Source organism: Poecilia latipinna, unplaced genomic scaffold, assembly GCF_001443285.1.
Source record: "Poecilia latipinna isolate Pla-1442-1.1 unplaced genomic scaffold, P_latipinna-1.0 Scaffold75, whole genome shotgun sequence".
Classification (NCBI taxonomy): Eukaryota; Metazoa; Chordata; class Actinopteri; order Cyprinodontiformes; family Poeciliidae; genus Poecilia; species Poecilia latipinna.
Window position 1 is genome coordinate 135,999 of NW_015112691.1, and position 21,201 is coordinate 157,199.

General features: G+C 40.9%; 1 protein-coding gene across 13 annotated transcripts in view; it reads left to right on the forward strand.

The window, feature by feature from the left end:
* LOC106936013 (protein tyrosine phosphatase receptor type F) overlaps positions 1 to 21,201 on the forward strand; it is a 161,299-nt gene that overhangs the window by 82,461 nt on the left and 57,637 nt on the right. For 7 of the 13 annotated variants that reach the window (XM_015016785.1, XM_015016818.1, XM_015016794.1 and 4 more), the window contains 7 exons: positions 2,936 to 3,241; positions 4,577 to 4,770; positions 11,159 to 11,185; positions 16,047 to 16,164; positions 17,118 to 17,690; positions 18,854 to 18,954; positions 19,062 to 19,309. In XM_015016785.1, coding sequence (XP_014872271.1) covers positions 2,936 to 3,241; positions 4,577 to 4,770; positions 11,159 to 11,185; positions 16,047 to 16,164; positions 17,118 to 17,690; positions 18,854 to 18,954; positions 19,062 to 19,309 — 1,567 coding nt within the window. The remainder of the gene's footprint in view (positions 1 to 2,935; positions 3,242 to 4,576; positions 4,771 to 11,158; positions 11,186 to 16,046; positions 16,165 to 17,117; positions 17,691 to 18,853; positions 18,955 to 19,061; positions 19,310 to 21,201) is intronic. The other 6 variants (XM_015016806.1, XM_015016825.1, XM_015016859.1 and 3 more) reach the window with 3 other exon arrangements.

Consider the following 21,201-nt stretch of genomic DNA (forward strand, 5'->3'; position numbering starts at 1 on the left):
AATCTCAAACAGATTCAAATAAAACTGAAGGAAAAAAAAAACGAAAGTCACCAACACCTATCTGGAAAGGGCCACAAAGGCGTTTCTAATGCTTTGTGACTTCAGTGAACCATGAAATGGTGGTGAACCTTCCCAGGAGTGGCCGGTCTGCTAAATTTACAATAAAAGTGCATCGTAGTCTCCTCAAGAAGGTCATGAAAGATCCCAGAACAACATCTAAAGCACCGCAGGGCCTCCCTCACCTCAATATTCAACAATAAGAAACAATGAGCATTAAGGAAAGAGACAGGAGCTTTGTCACCACTGCAAACATCTCACATTTCTCAAAAAAAAAAAGCTACTTGCAAGCTGCATTTTGTATTTGTTCTGTTTTATTGCAGTTCGATTTATTCATAACATTAAAGTCTGGCCAAAAAAAAAAAACAAAACCATAAAAGATTTTCACAGCACTGTAGTCAGCAGTTAGAAATTTTAATGTGTAAATTTGAATGGAAATAAGCTAATAAATGAGTTAAGTTTTACCAAAATCATGCATAAATCTTGTTGCTGAGGCATGATAGTTAAACAAACAGAATCAGAATAACAGCGAGTCCACAAAACTCAGAGAAACAAATCTGAGTTGCACGCTGTGGTGCGATTCAACGCCTGCCAGCAGCCTTGGGAAGGTTCTGCAGTGAACAGGCGGTTTGAAATGATTCCTTTCTCCAGGGCTGCATATCAATTTTCAGCACTATTTTTTAGGAATCAGAGCAAGCATCAGAAGTAAAGCTCCACTTACCTTTTTTTTTTTTTCTGTGCTTCAGCTGAGGGCTTGACACAGCTGCATGATACTTGACCTAAAATTGAATGGGAAGGCATTGATGTGCGAGTGATTAAGATGGGTGAAAATCAATAGGTCGAGGTGCGGTGAATGTTCAGATTTTCTCGCTTTGCCAAAAATTAAAGCCGAGGATTTTTTTCCAGCAGTTCGCGTACAAAGGTTGATGCTGAGTGTGTAGGTTGTTGGAGTTTTGTTTGCGCCATTAATGTCTGGGGGGGAAAAATGTTGAAAAAATATTTGCATTTGATTTGTTTTGAAAGCAGATAAAATTCCGATTGCTGAAAGTTTAAACGTATCTGGATTTGAGCTGCAGTCATTCGCCATAATTGCAAGTTTTCTCTGTTTCCCTTTGGTGTTGTCCTCCCCAGGTCCACCTTCACTTTGATCTTCCTGATTTTTGATCTGGAGCTCAATAGCAGAATCATCAGTCTGCCACTTTTTCCTCAATACACAAGTTGCTGTGAAGCCTTTGTAGTTCTTCTGCTCACTCTCTTGTGGATCAGACACATCTGCGCATCTGTTTGTTATCAGTTATTTTATTTTTAAAGGTGAAGTTTTGTGTGTTGGCATTGGCTTGTTAGATTTCATCTGCATGCTTGAACAAAAAAAAGTTCCTGTTTTGTTTAAAGATCTTATTTTTATCAAGTTGAATATATTCATGATGCATTTAGCTGCATGAAATATTTGGATGCTGTCGTATTTTATTTTCAGTTTTGTTCTGCTTCTTGAAAGTGTTTGGTTTCTGTTTTTTTTTTTTTCCTCCAGACTCGAGAGTTTAAACATTTATACTTCAGCGGATTATTAAACTGATTATTTTAGACAATTTTGGTTATTTTCATTTTTTCAAGTTGAATATTAACTCAGAGTGATGATGACTTTAAAATTTAAGATTTTAAAATACGCACAACCTGAACTTTTTCCACATTTTGTATTTTTTGTATCCCCACACAATCATGCTGCCTCCACTGTGTCTCACAGTGAACATAATGTGTTCATGGTTTTCCATTTCCCACATGTTTGATTTACCCAAACATGGTGGTAGCAGCATTATGCTGTGGGGTTGCTACACACTAGGATTTTTGAATATTAGCAAATAAAGTGCAGTTTTGTCTATACAGAGAAGAGGAGCTTCTTCTACATTGCTATTTGTGTCAATCTTTTACATAAAATCAAACTAAATACATTCAAGTTTATTATAAAATGTGTAACAGTTCCACTGGTTAAAATTTGCCGTTTTTACACCTTAATAACGTAGTTACTTAACTTTTAGTTCAGTTGTTTATCTGTGGGTTAATGACAGAGCATCATATTATGGATTATACCACAGTATTTCCTTTTTTATCTGCTGAAATTGCAGTGGCAACAAACCAGATGTTAGCCGAAGCCATCTTAAGTGTTATTGATCGTAAAAGCCAAGGCCGTATGCTGTCTTTAACTGCCCATCTCAGCTGCAGCGAAGCTCTCTAACGAAGCCCAGAGTTTCTGCCTCAGTGTGTTAACACCAGTCCACACTGTCACGCACTTGTTCACAATCTCACACATCCGTGGCCCGTTTATTGCTCCCACCGCGCGCTGCAAGAGGCAGCACGGGGGCGGTTAGGGACAAATTACGTCTTCATAAAACACACGGCCTTGTAAACTTTTTGGCACATCTTATATTCTGTCCGCCTCACCCTGTGATTTCATTGCCTCCTGCATAAACGTGGCGCCAAACACGACTTAAGCTTTGGACTGATAAGGTTTTTTTTTTCTTCTTCTTCTGTTTTTGCATCCAAATCTCTCAGTCTGGAGGTAGCATCCTGTTTAGTAGGGAAGCTTTTTGCATTCAAACTTGAGCAATTTTGCATTTTGGAAGAGTGCAGGAGTGAGAATGCACATTAACAGTCATAAATAAACATCAGACCTACATCTCTGGAAACAGATATACAGATTCCCTACATTATATATTATATGATTAACACAATTTAGCATTTATCAGAATGGAAACGATTCAAGTTGAATACTCAGCAAAAAGCTTCCTTAGTTTTGTCATGTTTTGTGTGCATTTTTAGTTTATTTTTTGTTTGCTTGATCCGTGGCCTTCCTTCGTGTGGTTTTGCTCCCCCCCCCCTGCAGCTCCTTCCGCTCCACCTCAGGAAGTTCACGTGGTCAGCCTGACCTCCACAAGCCTCAAGGTGAGTTGGGTGGCGCCGCCTGCCGACAGCCGCCACGGTGCCATCGTGCGCTACACAGTCAGCTACCAGGCTCCAGCGGGAGAGGACACGGAGCGGCGCGATGTGTCCGACATCGGTGCAGACGCCACCAGCTACGTGCTGGAAGGCCTGGAGAAGTGGACTGAGTATGAGGTGTGGGTGAGGGCGCACACTGATGTGGGCCCAGGCCCTGAGAGTGCCCCGGTCAAGATGAGAACCAAGGAGGATGGTAGGTTTTCCGCGTCGCTCGCTCGAAGCAGCCTGTCACTGATTTCCTTCACCCTCCTCCTGCTCGTTGGTGGTGGTAGCCGATTGGGATCACCGTCTTTTTCCTCCTGTCTCCATCTTGAAGCTCATCACTCCCTGGGGTTCAGTGCTGTGTCACTTTCCTCTGCTTGTGCTGTGTGAATGCTATCTTCTTCTCCCCTCACTGAAGAACAGAAGTGAAACTGATCTCGCCTTTTTTCTATCACTCTTCTCTCTCTGTCTCTCTCTTTTTTTTTTTCCAACACGTTTCTCATTTTGTTTGCAGTGTGATAGAGGGTGGCTTCTCCTAAGAGAGAGTCGTCTATAATTAATGTGTTTGAAGTTTGCTGCAACACGGCTAATTTCTTACTGGAATTAAGGGCACTACAGACATGACTAGACTACATGCTGTTGGGTATGTGGTGTTTTGGGGGAAGCGGGAGCCTTAGAACATCTGAAGTGAGTGATGATTAGATTTATAACTGTAACTAATGTCACTCAAAGTTATGTCTGATAGTTTTTTGGTTCGTCAAGACAAGATAACAGAAGAAAAAGGAGGAATTTGTTAAACGAATAATAGCAAAAAGTATAATGCAAAATGTTTATGGGATAAAAGCAGTAACTACTAATGATTTCAGTCTTTAGGTATCAATAATTTCTAAACATACACTTTTGGCTTAAACAAAGTTTTTTTTTTGCCCCCATGAAGTTGGAGTTAATTCTGACTTTTTCACTAAAGTGAAAAAGTCAGAATTTAGCCAAAATTCTGGCTAAAATTCAGGATGTAGCCAAAAATACATCCTGATGTATTTTTGGCTACATCAGGATCATGAATGTCTGGTTGTGGCAGAATGTATCGCCTACTAATACTGTTAAAATATAACTTTCTCTGAATTTGACAAATACTAACAGAAGTAAAAATTTTAGGATTCTTTAACATTGAAATAATTTGGCACTCAGGGAAAAATATATATATATGTATAAATAATATTTGACTGTTATCTAGTTATATTTAAGTAGTTATAGTGGACTGGATTTGGCCCACAGCCCTTCAGTTTGACATTATTCAGTAACTGTAACAGGCTGTGGTTATGCTGGATTACAAAGTTGCATGTCATCAGCATTCAAACAGTAAGACATATTGTGATATACCTTAAACTGAAGAGTTGAATAAAAATTGGACTAAGAGCAGGGCCTTGCGGGAAGATCACCACTGGAATATATATATTTTTTGACTGTGAAATCTCTTTTCCTTCCTGATGTCTTTAACCTCTTCATGTCTGTTTTGCGTTTCCCTCCCTCGATGTTTGGTTTACAGTGCCCGGAGCCCCTCCCAGGAAGCTTGAGGTTGAGGCCATAAACTCCACCGCTATCCGCGTTACTTGGAAGCCTCCTATACAGGTGAAGCAGCATGGACAAATCAGGGGCTACCAAGTCATCTTTTCGCGACTGGAAAACGGCGAACCACGAGGCCAGCCGAACATCATGGATGTGGCTTTGCCAGAGGCTCAGGTAATGGGTAGTTTTATTCTGGTCCAGCTTCTCTTTGTCCCTTCCTGACTCTGCTGTCCACATTTCATGACTCCGTCTCTCTACTGTCCTCTCCTCTTCACACTTTGCTTCTCCTACACCGGGCGAGACACACTGGAGTTTATATCTGTCGACTGCAGTATCCTCCCTTTTTTTGGTTCCCGTAATCTTTTTCCACATGTGACATTTGACTCTAAATTGGTACCCAGCTCCCACAGCTTTGGATTAGCTGTCAGAATGAAATCCACTTAAATTCTACAGTAATAGCTGTTGGATATATTTTCTGTTCGTAACATCAGGATGTGGCTTAGTGAAATCAATGCAGCCCCCCTTGCGGTTTTAACGCCAATACATATGCACTGCCTTGTTACCATGTTTATAAATTAAAGTTATTTCCCTGACACTGCCCCTTTACACGGTAATGCAAAGTGCACTGAATCGCCCAAAGCCGCACAACACCAGGAGATGGATGAGATTGTAATCCTTAAATGGGTCTCAGAGATTCATGAATATCCTTAAGCCATGAAAACCCAACTCGCACAGCCTCCTGAATTTGCAAATAAAAGAAACCGGCTTAAAAACCTCCTGCTGGTTGTTTGTTAATCTTAGCATTAGTGTTTATGTACTTTAACCTTCTGTCACCTTTAACAGAAGCATGTGATTATTATTAGTATCCACTGCATTCACACCAACCTATTCAGTCCAATTTGGTCTACTTAATCTGTTAAAGTGTATTTAGCCCAATATAATCAATACAGTTGATTCACATAAAGTCTTAGATTTTACTGTCAGATTCAGGACCAATTACTTGAAGTTCCCTTTGATCCAAATAGTAACACAACACAATCAAATTCAGGTGATCATTTAATGACGGTGGGCAAAAAATTAACACCTTGCAGTGATTCTTCAACCAGCTCAAGCATTTGGTGACAGTGGAAAGAAAAATAAAATGCTGCCTTTTTAAAAGGAAGAAAGCACCAGACAAGCCTGGCTCAGTATGAGGTGCCATCCAAAAAATAAATAAAATACACAGACAAATGGCAAGGTATCCTCTCTACTGGTGTTTGTTCTTGACACCAGTTTGCAGTAACTCAGTAAATGGTTTTTATTTAGCAAAACAGCACACAGTTAACCTTGTTTTTGCTTTTGATGGGAAAGAAAAACAAAGGCTGTGCAAAGTCAATGGCTGCAAGACCTCCTATTGGCTTCATTCAGGAAAGAGACACAACTAAACACAAAGGTACCTGGCCAGGGATACTTTTCTTTGTACAAACATGGATTATTCTGTTTTAGTGTCAAAGTCTCAGTCGCTCTTTTTGACAAGACAAAGGAATCAGCTAGACACAATAGTAATAGTTCAGGAGTACTATGTATGATACTTAAAAGTAGAGTACACAAAAGTAATGGTCTCAATAGCCCCATCATCCTTTGAGTCCAAAAATAGGACATGGTTAAACCCACCTCTGAACCAGAGGTTACTTCTGTGGACAAAAAAAGAGTATTCAAAGTTCCTGTCAGCAGTAGCTCAGTGCCTTGTGCCTAAAAGTATAAAGAGCCAAGCAAAGAAGCGTTAGACCAGTGGTACTTTCTTTGGGTAAAAAAAGCTAAAAGTGTACGCAGAGCTAAAAACAAGCCATTTGTCTGCAAAGGAAATTACTGTTACGGTTTTTGCTCAACTTTGATAACTTCTATTCATTTTTAGAAACATTTAATTTCACCACCGGACTGTTGCAATGAGGCTAACCCAGACCCTTTGGATTTCAATTTTATGTAAACTCATTTTCTATAGGTTTCATTAGGTTTGAGAGGAGATGGCAGATGATAAATGTGGACAAAAACCTGACTGGCATCGTCCATGTCTCTACACCTGGTCAAAAAGTGAGCCCTGATCTCCCAAACACAGCGCAGCCTTTGTTTAAGAGCAGTTGTTTCTGGCAGCTGCTGCTGACACTTCATTGTTATCTGACTGTGTGTAGGGGAGCATTCGACAGCCGGGACAGCACCGTTTGGTATGGAAACTGAGAAAAACATGGTGGTGGTTGCTCATCTTCTTTCGAGTGTTTTTCTCCGCGGCGGCACGTTCCGCATGAATTTGTTTTGAGTTGTGAAAACTGAACTGAACATGACCCTACTTGTTATGCAAACAATACTCCCTGCCATGTCTCATTTGGAGCATACAATAAATATGAAAGCTCGCTGTAATTTGGCGCACTTTATCGCTCACGTGTTCCAGTCTCTTGCTTGGGACACCTTTAACTGCCCCCCCCGTGGCAGACCTTGGAGTTTTCTTCCTTTCTCTCCTTCCTTTCCCAAGTTTGGCCTCCTTTTCCCCCTGTTCTGCTTGAAAGCTGGTTGAGTAATTACCAGGTCCTTGCATGCAGGTCGGCTACCCTTGGTTGAGTCATCTCAACAGACTCATCATTGAGTAGTCAACCTGCAAAGACTTGCCCAGACTTCATTAGAAGACCACACAGTTAGACAACAGTCTCTTAGACTTTATTGTTCAACTGGTTTTAAAACAATCCCTCCTTTTTCACACGTTTTCCCGTTTTCGTACCTCAACAACAGAGATAACGTGAGCCAGCATGCTTCCTGCAAAGATCAGCCCTGTAGTAGGCGTTCCAGCTGGTCGGAAAGAGTTCGTGACTCATCCTGAGAGTCATACTAATGCTGCAAACGCACACCTGTAATTGATAATGAATCAATGGAAGAAAACAATTTTCCTGTGTGTTGGCACATCCCAATGTGTTTCTCCAAAGAAATTCTGTTAATGTCTTGTGAAATCAGTTTTATAGCCGCCCTTTCACCTGGATTTGATGCACAGCGAGCCTGCCAGGAGGAAAAGCAAATACCGCATTTTCCAGGTCTCTGAAAGCACACCGCAACCTCACCTCAGACTTCAATCACAACCCTAAGCCATGTGATTGAATTGCAGATCCTGTCACAACCACTACCACCTCCCCCTGCTCGGCCCTTCTCTTTATCTCCATGTTTCTGGATCCTTTTTAGCCTTTCTCAGGGTTAGCTGAAGCGCTGGGAGAGCTCGCCTGAGCGTGGGCGCTTTAAGCGCTTCTTTTCTTTTCAAGCAGGAGCCCACACATCGCCCTCATTTCCCTGCTAAATTTAAACCAAAGGCCAAGTTAACAGTGTGATGTTATCAACCCTTTGCAGCCGCTCTCCTGTTGGAGGAGTGACCCAAACCTGAGCTGGCAACCCAACACCAGCTCCATTGTAGTGCCCTCGCAGCTACTTCCAGGCTCATTCTCACATACAGCGTACTGGAAATTTCACTGGAAATGGTTGAATATTTGAAGCCATTAGCCTCACTCCATGCTTCCACCCAAGTTTCCCTTTCTGCCCGAGTTTGCCTCCATTCAGCACCACTTTCCAGGTTCATTTGGTTTGACCACTCATGCATTTTCGTAGTTTGTGCGAGCGAGGTGATGCTTCACTGCCTCTACGGCCTTCGCTGCCCCAGACTGGAGTTGAATGGAAATTGGTGGTTGGGTTTGGGTGGAGGCGGGGGGGACAGGAGAAAAGAAGCACCTCGGCTCGTTTCACTCCATCAATCATGACAGCTCCTTCTCTTCCACATCACTCGTTCTCTCCTCGTTCCCATTTTTATAGCCACACATCTCAGCCCATGTCATCACATTTGCATTCACCCGCCTGCAAATTATACCGCTCCGTTTCCACAAACGACGCTTATCAGCAGTGATGTGTTTTCAGCTTGCGTTGGTATTCAAAATATAAATGGAGGATAATTTATAATTCTCCTGTGGATTTAGGCAGAAAGCAAAAGCAGTTGCAGCTGAAAGGGGATTAAGCCCAAGATGCGATAGGAACTTGTGAACCTTAATGTGTTTGCTGTTCTGTTGACATACTGAGCTGAATTGACGGCAAACAAATTAAGCAATTAGGAACATCGCAAATTGTTAGATGTGGAGTTAAGCAGCAGCTGCTCTTAAACGCTACGTTTAGTGCCCCGCTATGTCAGGGGAGCACAGGGATGCAGATTTTGATGTGCCATGTATTTGGGCTCGATACAACCGGGACATCAACCAGACTTGGCTCTTATGTCTCTTAACAGTTTGGTAATAAAAACCATCCGCTGAGAACCGGGTGGAGACTATTTAGTCTTTTATATGAATTACGATCATTGTCTTCGCAGTTTATGACTCACTGGTGTGTTATTGTTAAAATCAGGAAAAACAAGAACTTATATTTCTACTGAGTAAACTTTATGAGTTGTTTCCTTCAGTTTACAAAAACTTGATGGTTAATGACTCAGAGTTTTTCAAGAAACACACAAAAGTTCTTGTGTCTTGATTTTGGCTACAAGGGACAGTAGGTCCCTTTGAGGGGTGGCTGGGATTTGCCATAAATAGAGGTTAATCTGGAATTACAGCAGCTCCCTATGGAGATCCTTCAGGCATGTTCCTGTGGGATAGACCTCACAGAACTATATATTTTTTTCTGGGCTGGGATAACCTTGGAGTCCCATAGACAGAGCTGGGGACAGGGAGTCTTAATATAATAGCATAGTGTGCGTTCACACTGCAGCCTGAAGTGACCCAATTCCGATTTTTTGGCAATTCCGATCTTTTGCCGGGGCCGTTCACACTGCCAGTAAATGCGACCTGTATGCGTTCTGCAGTGTAAACGGGCAAACGACCTGAAAGTGTCCCGCATGCGCAGTAGACGGCGCAATAGCGTCAGCGTTCTCAGTGTTATGCCAACCGCCATAAAAAGAAGAAGTGCTCAGTGTTTGCGGAAGTAAACATGGAGGCTAACGGTGGAGCTTAGCCTACATATTTGAAGTTGTTGTCCAACCGGAGCAGCATATTAACAACTTAATCCTCATATAATCCATCATGGTTGTTGTTTTTCTTCCTACTTGCGCTTATCAGGGCACAGAATAGTGAAATTTGTTGAGTATCAGTGACGTTCAGTTCGGATGAATGCGACCTGGACGTTAGGTCGCATTTGAATCGGATACGTATCGGATATGGGTCACATTCGAAAAAGAATCCGACCTGTGCTGTTCACACTGCCATGAAAAGATCGGATACAGGTCGCATTACGTCAAAAAAATCGGAATTGAGTCACTTCAGGCTGCAGTGTGAACGCAGCCATAGGTTCTACCCCAGGCAGTTTAGTCAATAAATCTATGGTGAATTGAAATAAAAACAGTTAGAAATGCACCTTGAAATCATCCAAAACTCAAAAATCCAACCTTTTTCCTACCAGACGGCACCACATGAGTCAACTAACCTGTCACTAAATGAAGACTGGGCAATTAGTGAATAATTAAACCATTCAAAAGAATCAGTATTTCCAACAAAATGTCACTGACATTGCAGTTCATTCAGGCTGCAAAGGGTGAGAGAGAGCAAAACTTGTGTTCCTATCTTGTATTCTAGTTCAATTAATTACACCCAAACACATGAAATCAGACATGAAACTATAATTATGTATTTGTAAATTTAGGTGATACAAATGGGTGGTCTGGCCCTTTAACATCTATTCCCGATGTGTTGATGCTGTTTTGGCCTTACCAGTCCCCTCCTCCGTTTGCCTCTGCTCTCCTGCTTCTCCCACAGTGCTGTTACAATAGTCGCCCACGCATCCTCACCTCCACCCCGACCCGTTCTCTCCTCTCTACTTTGTCCCTCATCAGTGTCACCAGTGTCATCTCTCCTGCCCCCGTTGTCAGCCAGGCCACCCATCAGTGAACTCCTCTGCAGTGACTGAGCTGGTGAACACCAGCCGTTGCGTTCTGCATCAGCGGGGTTTGATGTCACAGGGCTAACACAGCGGCACTGGTAATAGGATTTCATGCTCGACGCTGACGGAGCCCCGCGGCACCGAAATGGGCTTTCACTTCCCCCCCGGGAATTACTCGGTCGAGCACAGCGAGCAGGGAGAACATTTTGGAAACATATATTGAAATGTAATGAATAAAGGCTCTTCCCTCCGCCTCCGTTAGGGGAAAGAGAAACGCTTCACAGACTCTGCATAGTTTATGTCCACAACGAGGCAGCTATCATACCTAACAGAGGTTGCTTTAAATTTCCCCGGATTCAAAAGGTGAATGGGGAAACAAGGCAGTGCATTGCGAACAATGATTTCACAACCATTCCTCTTCGCTTTTCTCCAATTTATTTCATGCCACTCAGCTTTCTGTCGTTTCTTTATTTCCTTCCCTCCATCTCTTCCATCACAGTGTTTTTTTTCCGCAGCATGACTCTATTGACACCTACATTCATCTGCCAGTGAAAAAAAGACCAGTGCTTTTTTTCCCTTGCCTGTTGTGTTTCTGACTCATTTGTTTCCCCGCCCTGTTGTCCTGTGTCTTCTCTCCCATCAGTGGAACATTGAAGAGTCCACCGAGCATGTGAGTAGCCCTCATGTGTGCTGCTGGGGTTTGTCTTGCAGGGCAGGTTCTTCTCCCCTCTGCAGTGTTTGGGGTGCTTGTGTGTTTTGGATCACGAGTCGGTGTATGTGTGTGTTTGTTTCTGTGTAAGCCATGCCTGTAATCCACTCAGTGTGAATCCTCATGAAAGATCATAACCCCATCACAACCGCAGCCAGAAACGTCTGTCCAAGTGTTTTTCTGTGTGTGTGTGCGTGTGTGTGTGTGTTTGCACGCTCATTTTTATTTATTTTTATTTTTTATCAGCACAACTGCAACTGCAGAGCATGAGTGTTATTCCACTAAGAAATGTGTACAGGTCAACATTTTATAATAAGACAAACTAGTAGCAGCTGTGCACTTGCAAATGTGGAGGCCTGTGGTGCAGTGTGCATGGAGTGCTAGCAACCACTGAGTGTACACTGCAGTCAAAAGGCTGGGTGTCACCATCTCAGTGTGGCGCTGACATTAATCAGGCTCGCCTAACCTGCTGTCTCCCCCCACCACTCAAGATGACATGTCTATCTGAAGGGAGGAGCTGCAGGGTTTTATCAGCTCCGCACATCTCCGAGGTTTCCACCAGTCTTTCATGTTCTTTTCATTCGCCTGGATGGCAGCTCTCTGCTCCATGGCTGTCATGCAGCTCTTTGTTATGGCTTATTACCTCCTAGAAGTCGTATGGCACAACTGTAAATGCAGAGCCACTTACTATTCGTAGTCAGGCGTTGAAGAGAAATGTGGGAAGGTGCGATGGTTTGGAAAGGGGGATGCTGATATGATGAGACGATACACAATATGTGGAACGCAAGAAGGCGGAAAATGAGATTTCAGCAGTATTTTGTTTCTACTCACAAATAAAGAGTTCATACATCAGAATCAGAAGAAATGTAAAATTAAATACCCTTTTAGTGCAGCACTAATAGGAAGCTAATATTAACTTTACCACAGTTAGCGACAGACGTTTAGCCAATATTCTTTCAGTGCTTACAAATGATTTGTATCTCTTCTCACACTCTGTCCCAAATGTTATTTTATCTCTTTTAGGGAGGTATAAGAATACATTCAGCTCACAAAATTAAATACATAATATTGTGTTTGCAAAAAATAGTGGGATTAAGCTATATTTTGGGACAAACAAAGGATTGTATGTTTTTCGTTTACACAAATCAAATGAAGATCTTTTCAATCACAAATTATGTTGTAAAGCATCTGTAAAATAAAAAGATCATTTTAGTTTATTTGTGATAGGAAGCTACAAAAGCTAATTTTAGCTGTAGCCGCTAAAAGTTAGCCAGTTGCTGTAGTCTTGCAATGCTTACTAATAATTTGTAACTTGTCTGTTCAAGTTTGTTTTATTTCCTACCAGTAAAACTGCAAGATACTGATATGACAGAACTTGTGTTTGAAATTAATAAATGTGTTAAAATACAACTAGCTTACAAAATAAGATTACCCACAGGCTGTGAACAAGAGGAAATTAGCTTTTAACAGCTTTTTTGAAATTCTGAGGCTCCATTTCTTTAATCACACAGTGAGTGAAGGTCTTCTGAATCACTAATTGTGATTTAAAAGACACTACATAACAAAATAATTTTTTAGCTTAGAGCTGTTAGCCTCATTAGCAGCTAAGAGTTAGCCAAAACTCACATTGCTTCCTAAACTTTTGTATTTTCTCTTTTGGTATCTTTTTTTTTCTGCTTGCTACCACACACACAATTCAGAGTTTATTTAACAATGTTGCTCTGTAATTTAAGAAAGTATATATAATTTTCTGACTTGGAATGAGAAAAAAGAACAGCTTTAAAATTCTACACTACTTACATTATGCAGAAAAAATATGAGCACTTTGAACATAACAGGTGTTATTTATATCATTACAAATACAATTATATTTCTTGATAACAGTGTAGCTTTCTGTTTTATTTATTCAGAAATTTGATGTTAAGAGGTGTAACCTGTTTTCACTATAAATGCATATTTGTTTTCTCAATAGTGTAAATATTCCAACTTGAATAATTCATAAGTTTGTAATGAAAGGCTTTGAAAAAGTTAAATGTTCATGAGTGAAATTAAGCCTGAGGATAAAACAGTGCCTGATTTGAATTCATAACCTACAGCAATGCAGTGCCATTGGCAGACTAGAAGGTGTGCAATTGATGAGAGAATATTTATATCATTAGAGACTTCGAGTCTCGGCTTGAGGGGGAAAAATGACCTCTGAACATCCATGGCTCTACCCGAGACGATTACTGCAGTCCTTAATTAGAAAACTGCAACTGCGACAGTTTCAGCCTGTCAAACTGGTAAAATGGCTCCAACACCAGTGCTTTAATCTGTCCCTTTAATAACTGAGGCAGCAGGGTGTGTGCAGCCGTTTGGTACTACGCGATAACGCTAAGCTGCAGAAACCTGGTCACAGATTCCCCCTGCAGCCACATGCCAAGAGTCAGGCTTGGCTCGTGTCCCTCTGCCTTTAATGCGTTGATTAACACCTGTCAGACAGCGAGCCGGATGCCGTCAGAGGATGTCTCCCGTTTCACACGTCTCTGTTGTTTGCTTAGCATTCTGTTTGCCAGGTAGCTAATGCAGTGGGACACGCCACAGACAGATGTCAGCAGCAGAAACATCAACGGGTCGGTCTGACCCTCGCTTAGCAAGGAGTTAGATTATAAAGCTTTTTTTAATTTTTTTTTATTTTAGTGAATCATTACACAAATACTGTAAAACGAGTAACATAGATAATATCAAATATTGCCTCTTGGCTAAAAGAAGGAATTTTATTTCTATCTGTGTCACTAATTGTCTCTTGACACTTTCCATTCTAGTGAGGATTGTGGCAGGGAGCTTCATAGAAAAGACTCCATTTCTATAACTTGATAATCTTTGTAATGCCCTTTGGTGCTGCTCTAAGCATTTGCTCTGAAGGAAAACTTTGAAGCTTTGCTTTCTCTACTTTGTGCTGAGTTTCAAAAGTGTTACCAGACCTGGGTCGACCTTGTCAGTGCAGAAGGAGGGGCCACCTCTGCTGCTGCCATCACAGAGATTGTTAAAGCCATTTTGTATGAATAAAGTAATGAGACTTCCTCCATAAAGTTAAAATGGTTTTATTATACAGTAATTTAGCATTTTTCTCCCATCTCTCTTAAAGGTTAGCATGGGAGTGCTGAATGCCCCTGAAAGAGGGAGACGGTAAAAAGAACAATTGAACAGAGCTAGCTTATATAGTCTGTGTTAAGGAAATTAAAATTTCGTTAGCTGGAGAAACAGTTATAGGGAGAAGCTATATGATATTCTCAGTATCTGGGGTTTAAGAGGAGTTCCAGCAGGAAGGCTTATAGGCATCTGTGTACTTGTCCTCTCAGTGGCTCCAGCCAGAACCAGATAACTTGAGCATGTGTACTTAAGCCGCAGGCATTCATTTATTCCCGAGTCTGAGCTCATCTGCACAGTTTTCTGTCTATATGTATACTTTTCTTAGACTACAGAGGTTTGCTTATAATTTTTAAATTCAGTTTTCCAAGGTCTTTCAGAGGTTTTCACTGGCTGCTGCTTATTCATTCACAGTCAGCAAAACCCATTTGAGGAGATTTTACAAAGACAAATCCAGTTTTATGAAGATCTTCCACAATTTTAGATTCAAATCCAGATACAGACGTTAAAGTTAAAGTCAGTTTACATTATCAAATATTTGATCAACTAGTATAGATTTTGTTTTGCAAAATTTAAATTGGGTGAAGTTAAAACTATTTTTTACTTTTTTTTAGTCGTTATACTTAAGTAAGGTTATCTGATGATTATTTCAAGAATCAATGAATGATGATTAATCTTTCTAATCTATTCAGCCCTGCTTCAGTATATTATGGTGCAAATGTTAAACAACATAGTGGAGAAAAAAAAACAACCTTTCAAGCAGCATATTTAGGGAATTTGTAACTACTGTTGAGTGTAACGGGAAGATTATCACAAAAACAACTTTTGTCACTTTTGGAAGCAAAATAAAAAGAAATCAGAAGCGACCTGAGCCATTTGCACAGGCCTGTCTCTGCTGGTGAGTATGTGTAGTCAGGTGTGTGTGTTTGTCTGTTTGTTTGTTGGTTTACATATTGGCTTCGTTCAAGCGCACCGTGTTTAATTCCAGAGTGTGGGTGTGTTTTTATTCCGACTGATGCAGACTGGTGTAGTGAGTGCCAGCACTGCAGCAGGTTACACATAACAGTTGTTTCTCTCTGTTTGTTCCTGACTGCTGAGTTACTGATTTGTTCAATCACTTTAAGTGTGTGTGTGTGTTTTGTGCATAACACTGCATGGACATGCAGCCAAAGGAGCGAAAATTTGAGCTTTATAAGTCAAAAGTCTAATATTTGTTTACCAAAAAGGGGTTGAATTTCATAGTTTTCCGGCTGTCAGAAGTGAAGATTTTTGTTGGGTTTTAAGAAACTGCAGTGCAGTGATGATCCTAAGCTCCTCTGGGTATAATCCCATGCTTATCCATGCGGCAGGCATGAACACTGACACACTGGTGATGTTCTGGTTCATTTGGTTTGTTGGTTAATGGGTGCAGCGTGTGCCTTACAGTTGGGCGTAGGAGTTTTTCTTACCCAAGAAAAATTTCTGCTCCTGTTTGTCTGCATTTTTTAATGTTTAATTTCTGTTTTAGGAAATTTCATCAAGGAATATGAGTAAATGGAGGAGGGGGTTTAATCTCATTACGGTTTCTTTTGGTGTTGTGTGTCCTTTGAGGGGATGTGAGCTCGTTGACGGGGATTTTATTATGGTTTTCATCAATGAGGGGGTTTTATTTTACTCAGGTTCATTGATTTCTTGTTATCTCACCGTATTACAGGAAGCTGTTATTGGTGGACTGCTGGCTGAAACCACCTACTCTGTCACCGTGGCTGCTTACACCACCAAGGGCGATGGAGCTCGGAGCAAAGCTAAGGTTGTCACCACGACTGGCGCAGGTTAGCAGCAGTTTTATCGACGCTTTCATGCAAAACAGAGAACATGCACAGATCAGACTTTACATTATTTAATGAAACCCCACAGTAATAGTCCTTTATGAATATACGTTCAAGAAAGGAGTGGATAAACCTCACCAAGTCAAAATAGTTTTATATTTAAAGAAAAAACATCATTATGCATTATTTTGTGTAATTTTTATCCGGTCCAGTTTATTCTCTACAGTTTATACTCTGTGATAATGTGAGTTACTATTGATTGGTTGTGTTATTGTACTTGTATGAAGGACAAGATGCAGGTTTCCAATACTGCCTTGTAATGCTAGTATTGTACTTGTTAGTACTGTTTTTGTAGATTAATATGTACATCCATAAATGTTTTAACTGGTAATTGTTGGTTTATTCACCTTTATCCATAGTAAATATCAAAATCTTTTAAGTGCAGCCTAATTTAAAATTAAGAAAAATACAACCTTTAATCTGATTAATTAAAGGTTGAAATACAGCAATTTTGATACAACCGGAAAAAAATAACTCATCCTAAAGCAAAAACGTTTTTATCAAAAAACATGTTTGTTTGTTTTTTATAAATTGCTGTGTTTCCATTTAGTGAATTTATTTTCATATTTCCATTTTGCGCAATTACATGGTTAGTGGAAATGCAGTTAGTTTAAAGATGACTTTGTGGAAAAGCACCACATGCTGTGGTCCTAATAGAAAGGCCCTGAGGATTCGTTAGAAACTTTAAATGCCAATTTAGAGATTATAAAAGAAAAGTCTGACTACAAGAAGATAGCTGCTCACCAGAGTTGACCATGTAAGCAACCCATGTTTGCTTTTAAGAGGATGACAAGGAAGGTGGCAAAGAAAATCTCATTTTGGGGTCATTGAGCCTAAATTTAGCAGTGATTTTAAACATTTTGGAGGGTGGATTTAAGTTTTTTTGCCTTTTCCAGTGCCAGGCAAACCCACTATGATGATCAGCACCACCATGGGAAATACGGCGCTCATCCAGTGGCAGCCGCCTAAGGAAATGGTGGGCGAGCTGATGGGCTACCAGCTGCAGTACAAGCGCACCGACGAAGAGACCTTCACCTCACTGGAGCTGAGCAAAACTAAAGATCACCACACCGTCACCGAGCTGCACAAAGGAGCGACCTACGTCTTCCGGCTCAGCGCCCGGAACCGCGCCGGTGCCGGCGAGGCCTACGTGAAGGAGATCAGCACGGCTGAAGACCTGCCCACAGGGTTCCCGCTCAACCTCAAGGTGACGGGGCTCACCCAGTCGAGCACGCAGCTCACCTGGGAGCCTCCAAGCCTGAAGGAACGGAACGGCAAGATAATTTACTACAAGGTGGTGTACAAAGACATAAACAATCAGCAAGACAACATCAGCAACACCACGAAAACAAACCTGACCATCGAGGGACTGAACCCAGACACCACCTATGACATCCGCGTTCAGGCTTTCACCAGCAAGGGGGGCGGCCCCCTGAGCCCCAGCATCCAGAGCAGGACCATGTCGAACGGTAGGGCATGTATTCATACACACCTCACCAATGTTTGCTTTGAAAACATGACATCAGGGCTTTAAGCCCTCATGTGATCATACTACGCCATTCGTCCGTCAACAAGTCCATGTGTTTCATAACATTTGCTGGCGCCTTAACTTCTGCAGGGGACCAGTTTTGTCTCCATCTGTGCCACGTCTGTCTCATCTTCGTCTCAGTGTACCGCAGCTCTGTTTATTGATTTACAGAGTGCTAATCTCATTACACGCTACAGTCACATTACCACGCATCCTCATCCTCCATCCCATTACACATAAATCTAAAGCGTACCCAGCACATACCTCCTTGTGTGTTTTATAATCTTATAAACCTAAGATTTCTTATTAATTAGTGGATTGGTGCCTATTTTAAGACACAGGTTGCCTTCTCTACTGTCGCATAACTTCCAGTGATCTCTGAGATCTCAGTCTGTTGGAAAACTATTCATACCACTTCAACTTTTTGAAGTTGAAAGACAGGAATATGTGGTATTCAATTTTTCAGAATGAGCTGCTTTATGGCGTCTTGTCATTTTAAATCCAAATAAGCTGCTTCTAGCCACGCCCCCCAACTCAACGTTTACACTCGCAGTGAAACTGACAGCACAGATGCGCAATTATACAACTGTACATCTTTGAAAAGCAAAAGTAGAGCCTCCTGCACAAACAACTAGAATGCAGAAAGTGGTTTCAGGATGGTAGGTCAGCAGCAAAATACTTGTCTTTTCCAGCAGCCATTGTACAGAGCATACAGCAGTAAAAGCAGCTGACCAAATGTGCTGGAACTCATCAGGTTGCTAGGTGGCGATGCAGTTTCCATCGATCATGACATAATAGTCAAACAGCTTTTTTTCCAGGCACCAAAAACATTAATTTATTGCTAATAAGTGGTTGGGCATGCTTGGACTATACTTCCAGACCCAGCTGGAAGTATAAAAAGGTGCAAATGGTGAAATTTGTATAATAGTCCCCCTTTAAATCAAAATCCAAAACCTTCCCCCTCAACTACACTTTACAATTTATTTACATCCCGAATTAGGTTCATATTTGGTCTTCTGGTATTTTTCCAGTAGTATTCCCAAGCCAATAAATATTTGTTGATATATATATTTTTTACTTAAGATAATAATTTTATCTTTGCAGATTTCCCAACCCTTAACTTTGGTGTCAAGGCAGTCACAAAAACCTCTGTGTTACTCACCTGGGACCTGCCAGAAAACTACAAATCCGAGGCTCCATTTAAGGTACGTGACAGTCAAAATTAACTGAAATATCACGGGGAAAGTTGGCTTCTTATCACTTCCTTACATGTGAGTGTAAGCTCAAGTTTTCTCCCACTTTGTTCTTGCAGATCTTGTACAACCAACAGAGTGTGGAGGTGAAGGGAAACCAAAAGAGGAAGCTGATCACACATCTGCAGCCAGACACCGACTACTCGTTTGTGCTCACGAGCAGGGGCATCATCGCTGGCGGCCTCCAGCAGCAGGTGTCCATCCGCACGGCCCCTGACCTGATTAAAGCCACACCTGTCTCACAAACACCTCACGATGGCAAAATGGTCATCAGCCTGCCAAAAGTCCAGACGACCACCCGCGTCAGGTCAGTTATATATGTACACCCCCAAATGCCACAAACTTTCAGTAGCATAAGCATTGTCAGTATAATAAAAAAAAAATGCAAACTGTTGTAGTTTGCTGGTGTGAGCATGATGTCTCCATTCAGAGGTTTTTCCATCCCACTGGGGGAAGGCCCTGAGGCTCACCCAGAATGCACCGGAGGGAATTTAGGGACTTTACATGCATTCTGGCCTAGAAATCCCGCGGGACGCCCTACAATGAACCGGAGAATAAACAATATGGTTCATGAATAATAGATGCATTTTGGCTGTAAAGACACCTATTACAGGTGCATCTTAATAAGTTAAAATAGCATCATAATGTTGATTAATTTCAGTAGTTCTGTTCAAAAAGGTAAACTCTATATTGATGTATTACAGGTTCGCACAGATGCATGAAATCCTTGAAAATGCTTGAGTTTCTGAGGCATTTCCAAGGTTTTGAAAGTGCTTGATTTTTGTATAAAGTCTTTGAATGTGTGTGATATTCAAACTGCACAGATAAAGTGCAATCTAATGTTTGATTAAAAGCCTAAATTTGGAAAGCGTTACAGTTGAAGCCACATATTTTTATATTCCTAATAGAAAGACTGACAGTTTTTTTCCACTCTCTGACTAAACTTCTCTTGTTTTTAGCCAGTTAGAATTACCAAAGAGTATTTGATGGGACGTAAAAAAAATGTTCTTACGTTTTAGTTTAGCTTGTGCCTGCCGTAGAATGTCAGATAGTATCACAAGATATTATTAACAACAGCAATAAATGATATGTGATAGTAAATTGCAACTGTCTAATTTAGTTAATTGTTGCCAATGTGTGGTGCTGGAAAAGTTTGAAAACTTACCTTGAAAAGTGCTTAAATTTTACTGTGGGAAAAGTGAATGAACCCTGGTGTGATGTGAAAAGGAATTGGGCTGTTCAGACTGTCACCTATGAGAAAATAATCAAATTCTCAAAGCACCGACTCCAGCCATAACCCAGATGATGATAGTGCATCTTCACAAAACTCTTGCAAGACTTCTTTTTCTACCACAATTTTTCCTTCCACTCAACTTTCCATCACTTCTTCAGTAATAACGTGATAGCTGCTGTTGGACAAATGTCTGTATCTGTTCCCCATTTAGTGAGCTAAACAAAACATTTAGATCTTATGTTATTTGTAATAGAATTTTCTGGGAAGCTGAATTAGATTTTTTTTATGTAAGTGATAAACATTTTGTTGTATTTTATTCATAATTTTTTTTTATTTTATTCATATAAAATAATGTTGTCTTACTTTCTATAAGGAAGGGTTGTGTAGATCATTGCAGATTCAAAGTTTAAAAAGGGTTTTGCTCATTTGCCTTATTAGAAGAAATGCATCCAGTTCATTTCTAAGCAGTAAGAACAGGATTTGGGTCAGTCTTTCTTTGAGAGCGCTTGCTGCATTTTGCCAATTTCAGTAAATTAATTAAAAGCTGATTTTGATCCACCAAAGTCAGCTTCAGAGTGAAACTCATTGGATAGACGAGGTCATATTAAAGGAAATGGAAAAGGTGTATTTATAAAGGATGAATACGTTGTAGTTTTAATTGTAAAAAGGTTTTAATCTAAATTAAAATAAAAAGTTTCCATCTGTGTTGGTTACTCTGAAAAGTCAGAAGCTTCTCAAGATGAGCTGCAGGAAAAATACCAGCATCTGATCGATAGCGAAGCGCTGCTCCAACTCTTAAACCGCAGCTTTTACTCTCTGAAAGCTGATGATAATTTAGACTTAACATCAGGCTGAGCTGTTTTCTTTTGACGTAAATTGTTAAGAGCTGCTAAGAGCCGGGTAAAGCCTTTACCTTTATGTACACACACTCGCACAGTTACGGCCATGTCAGAGGAGCGCGGCAA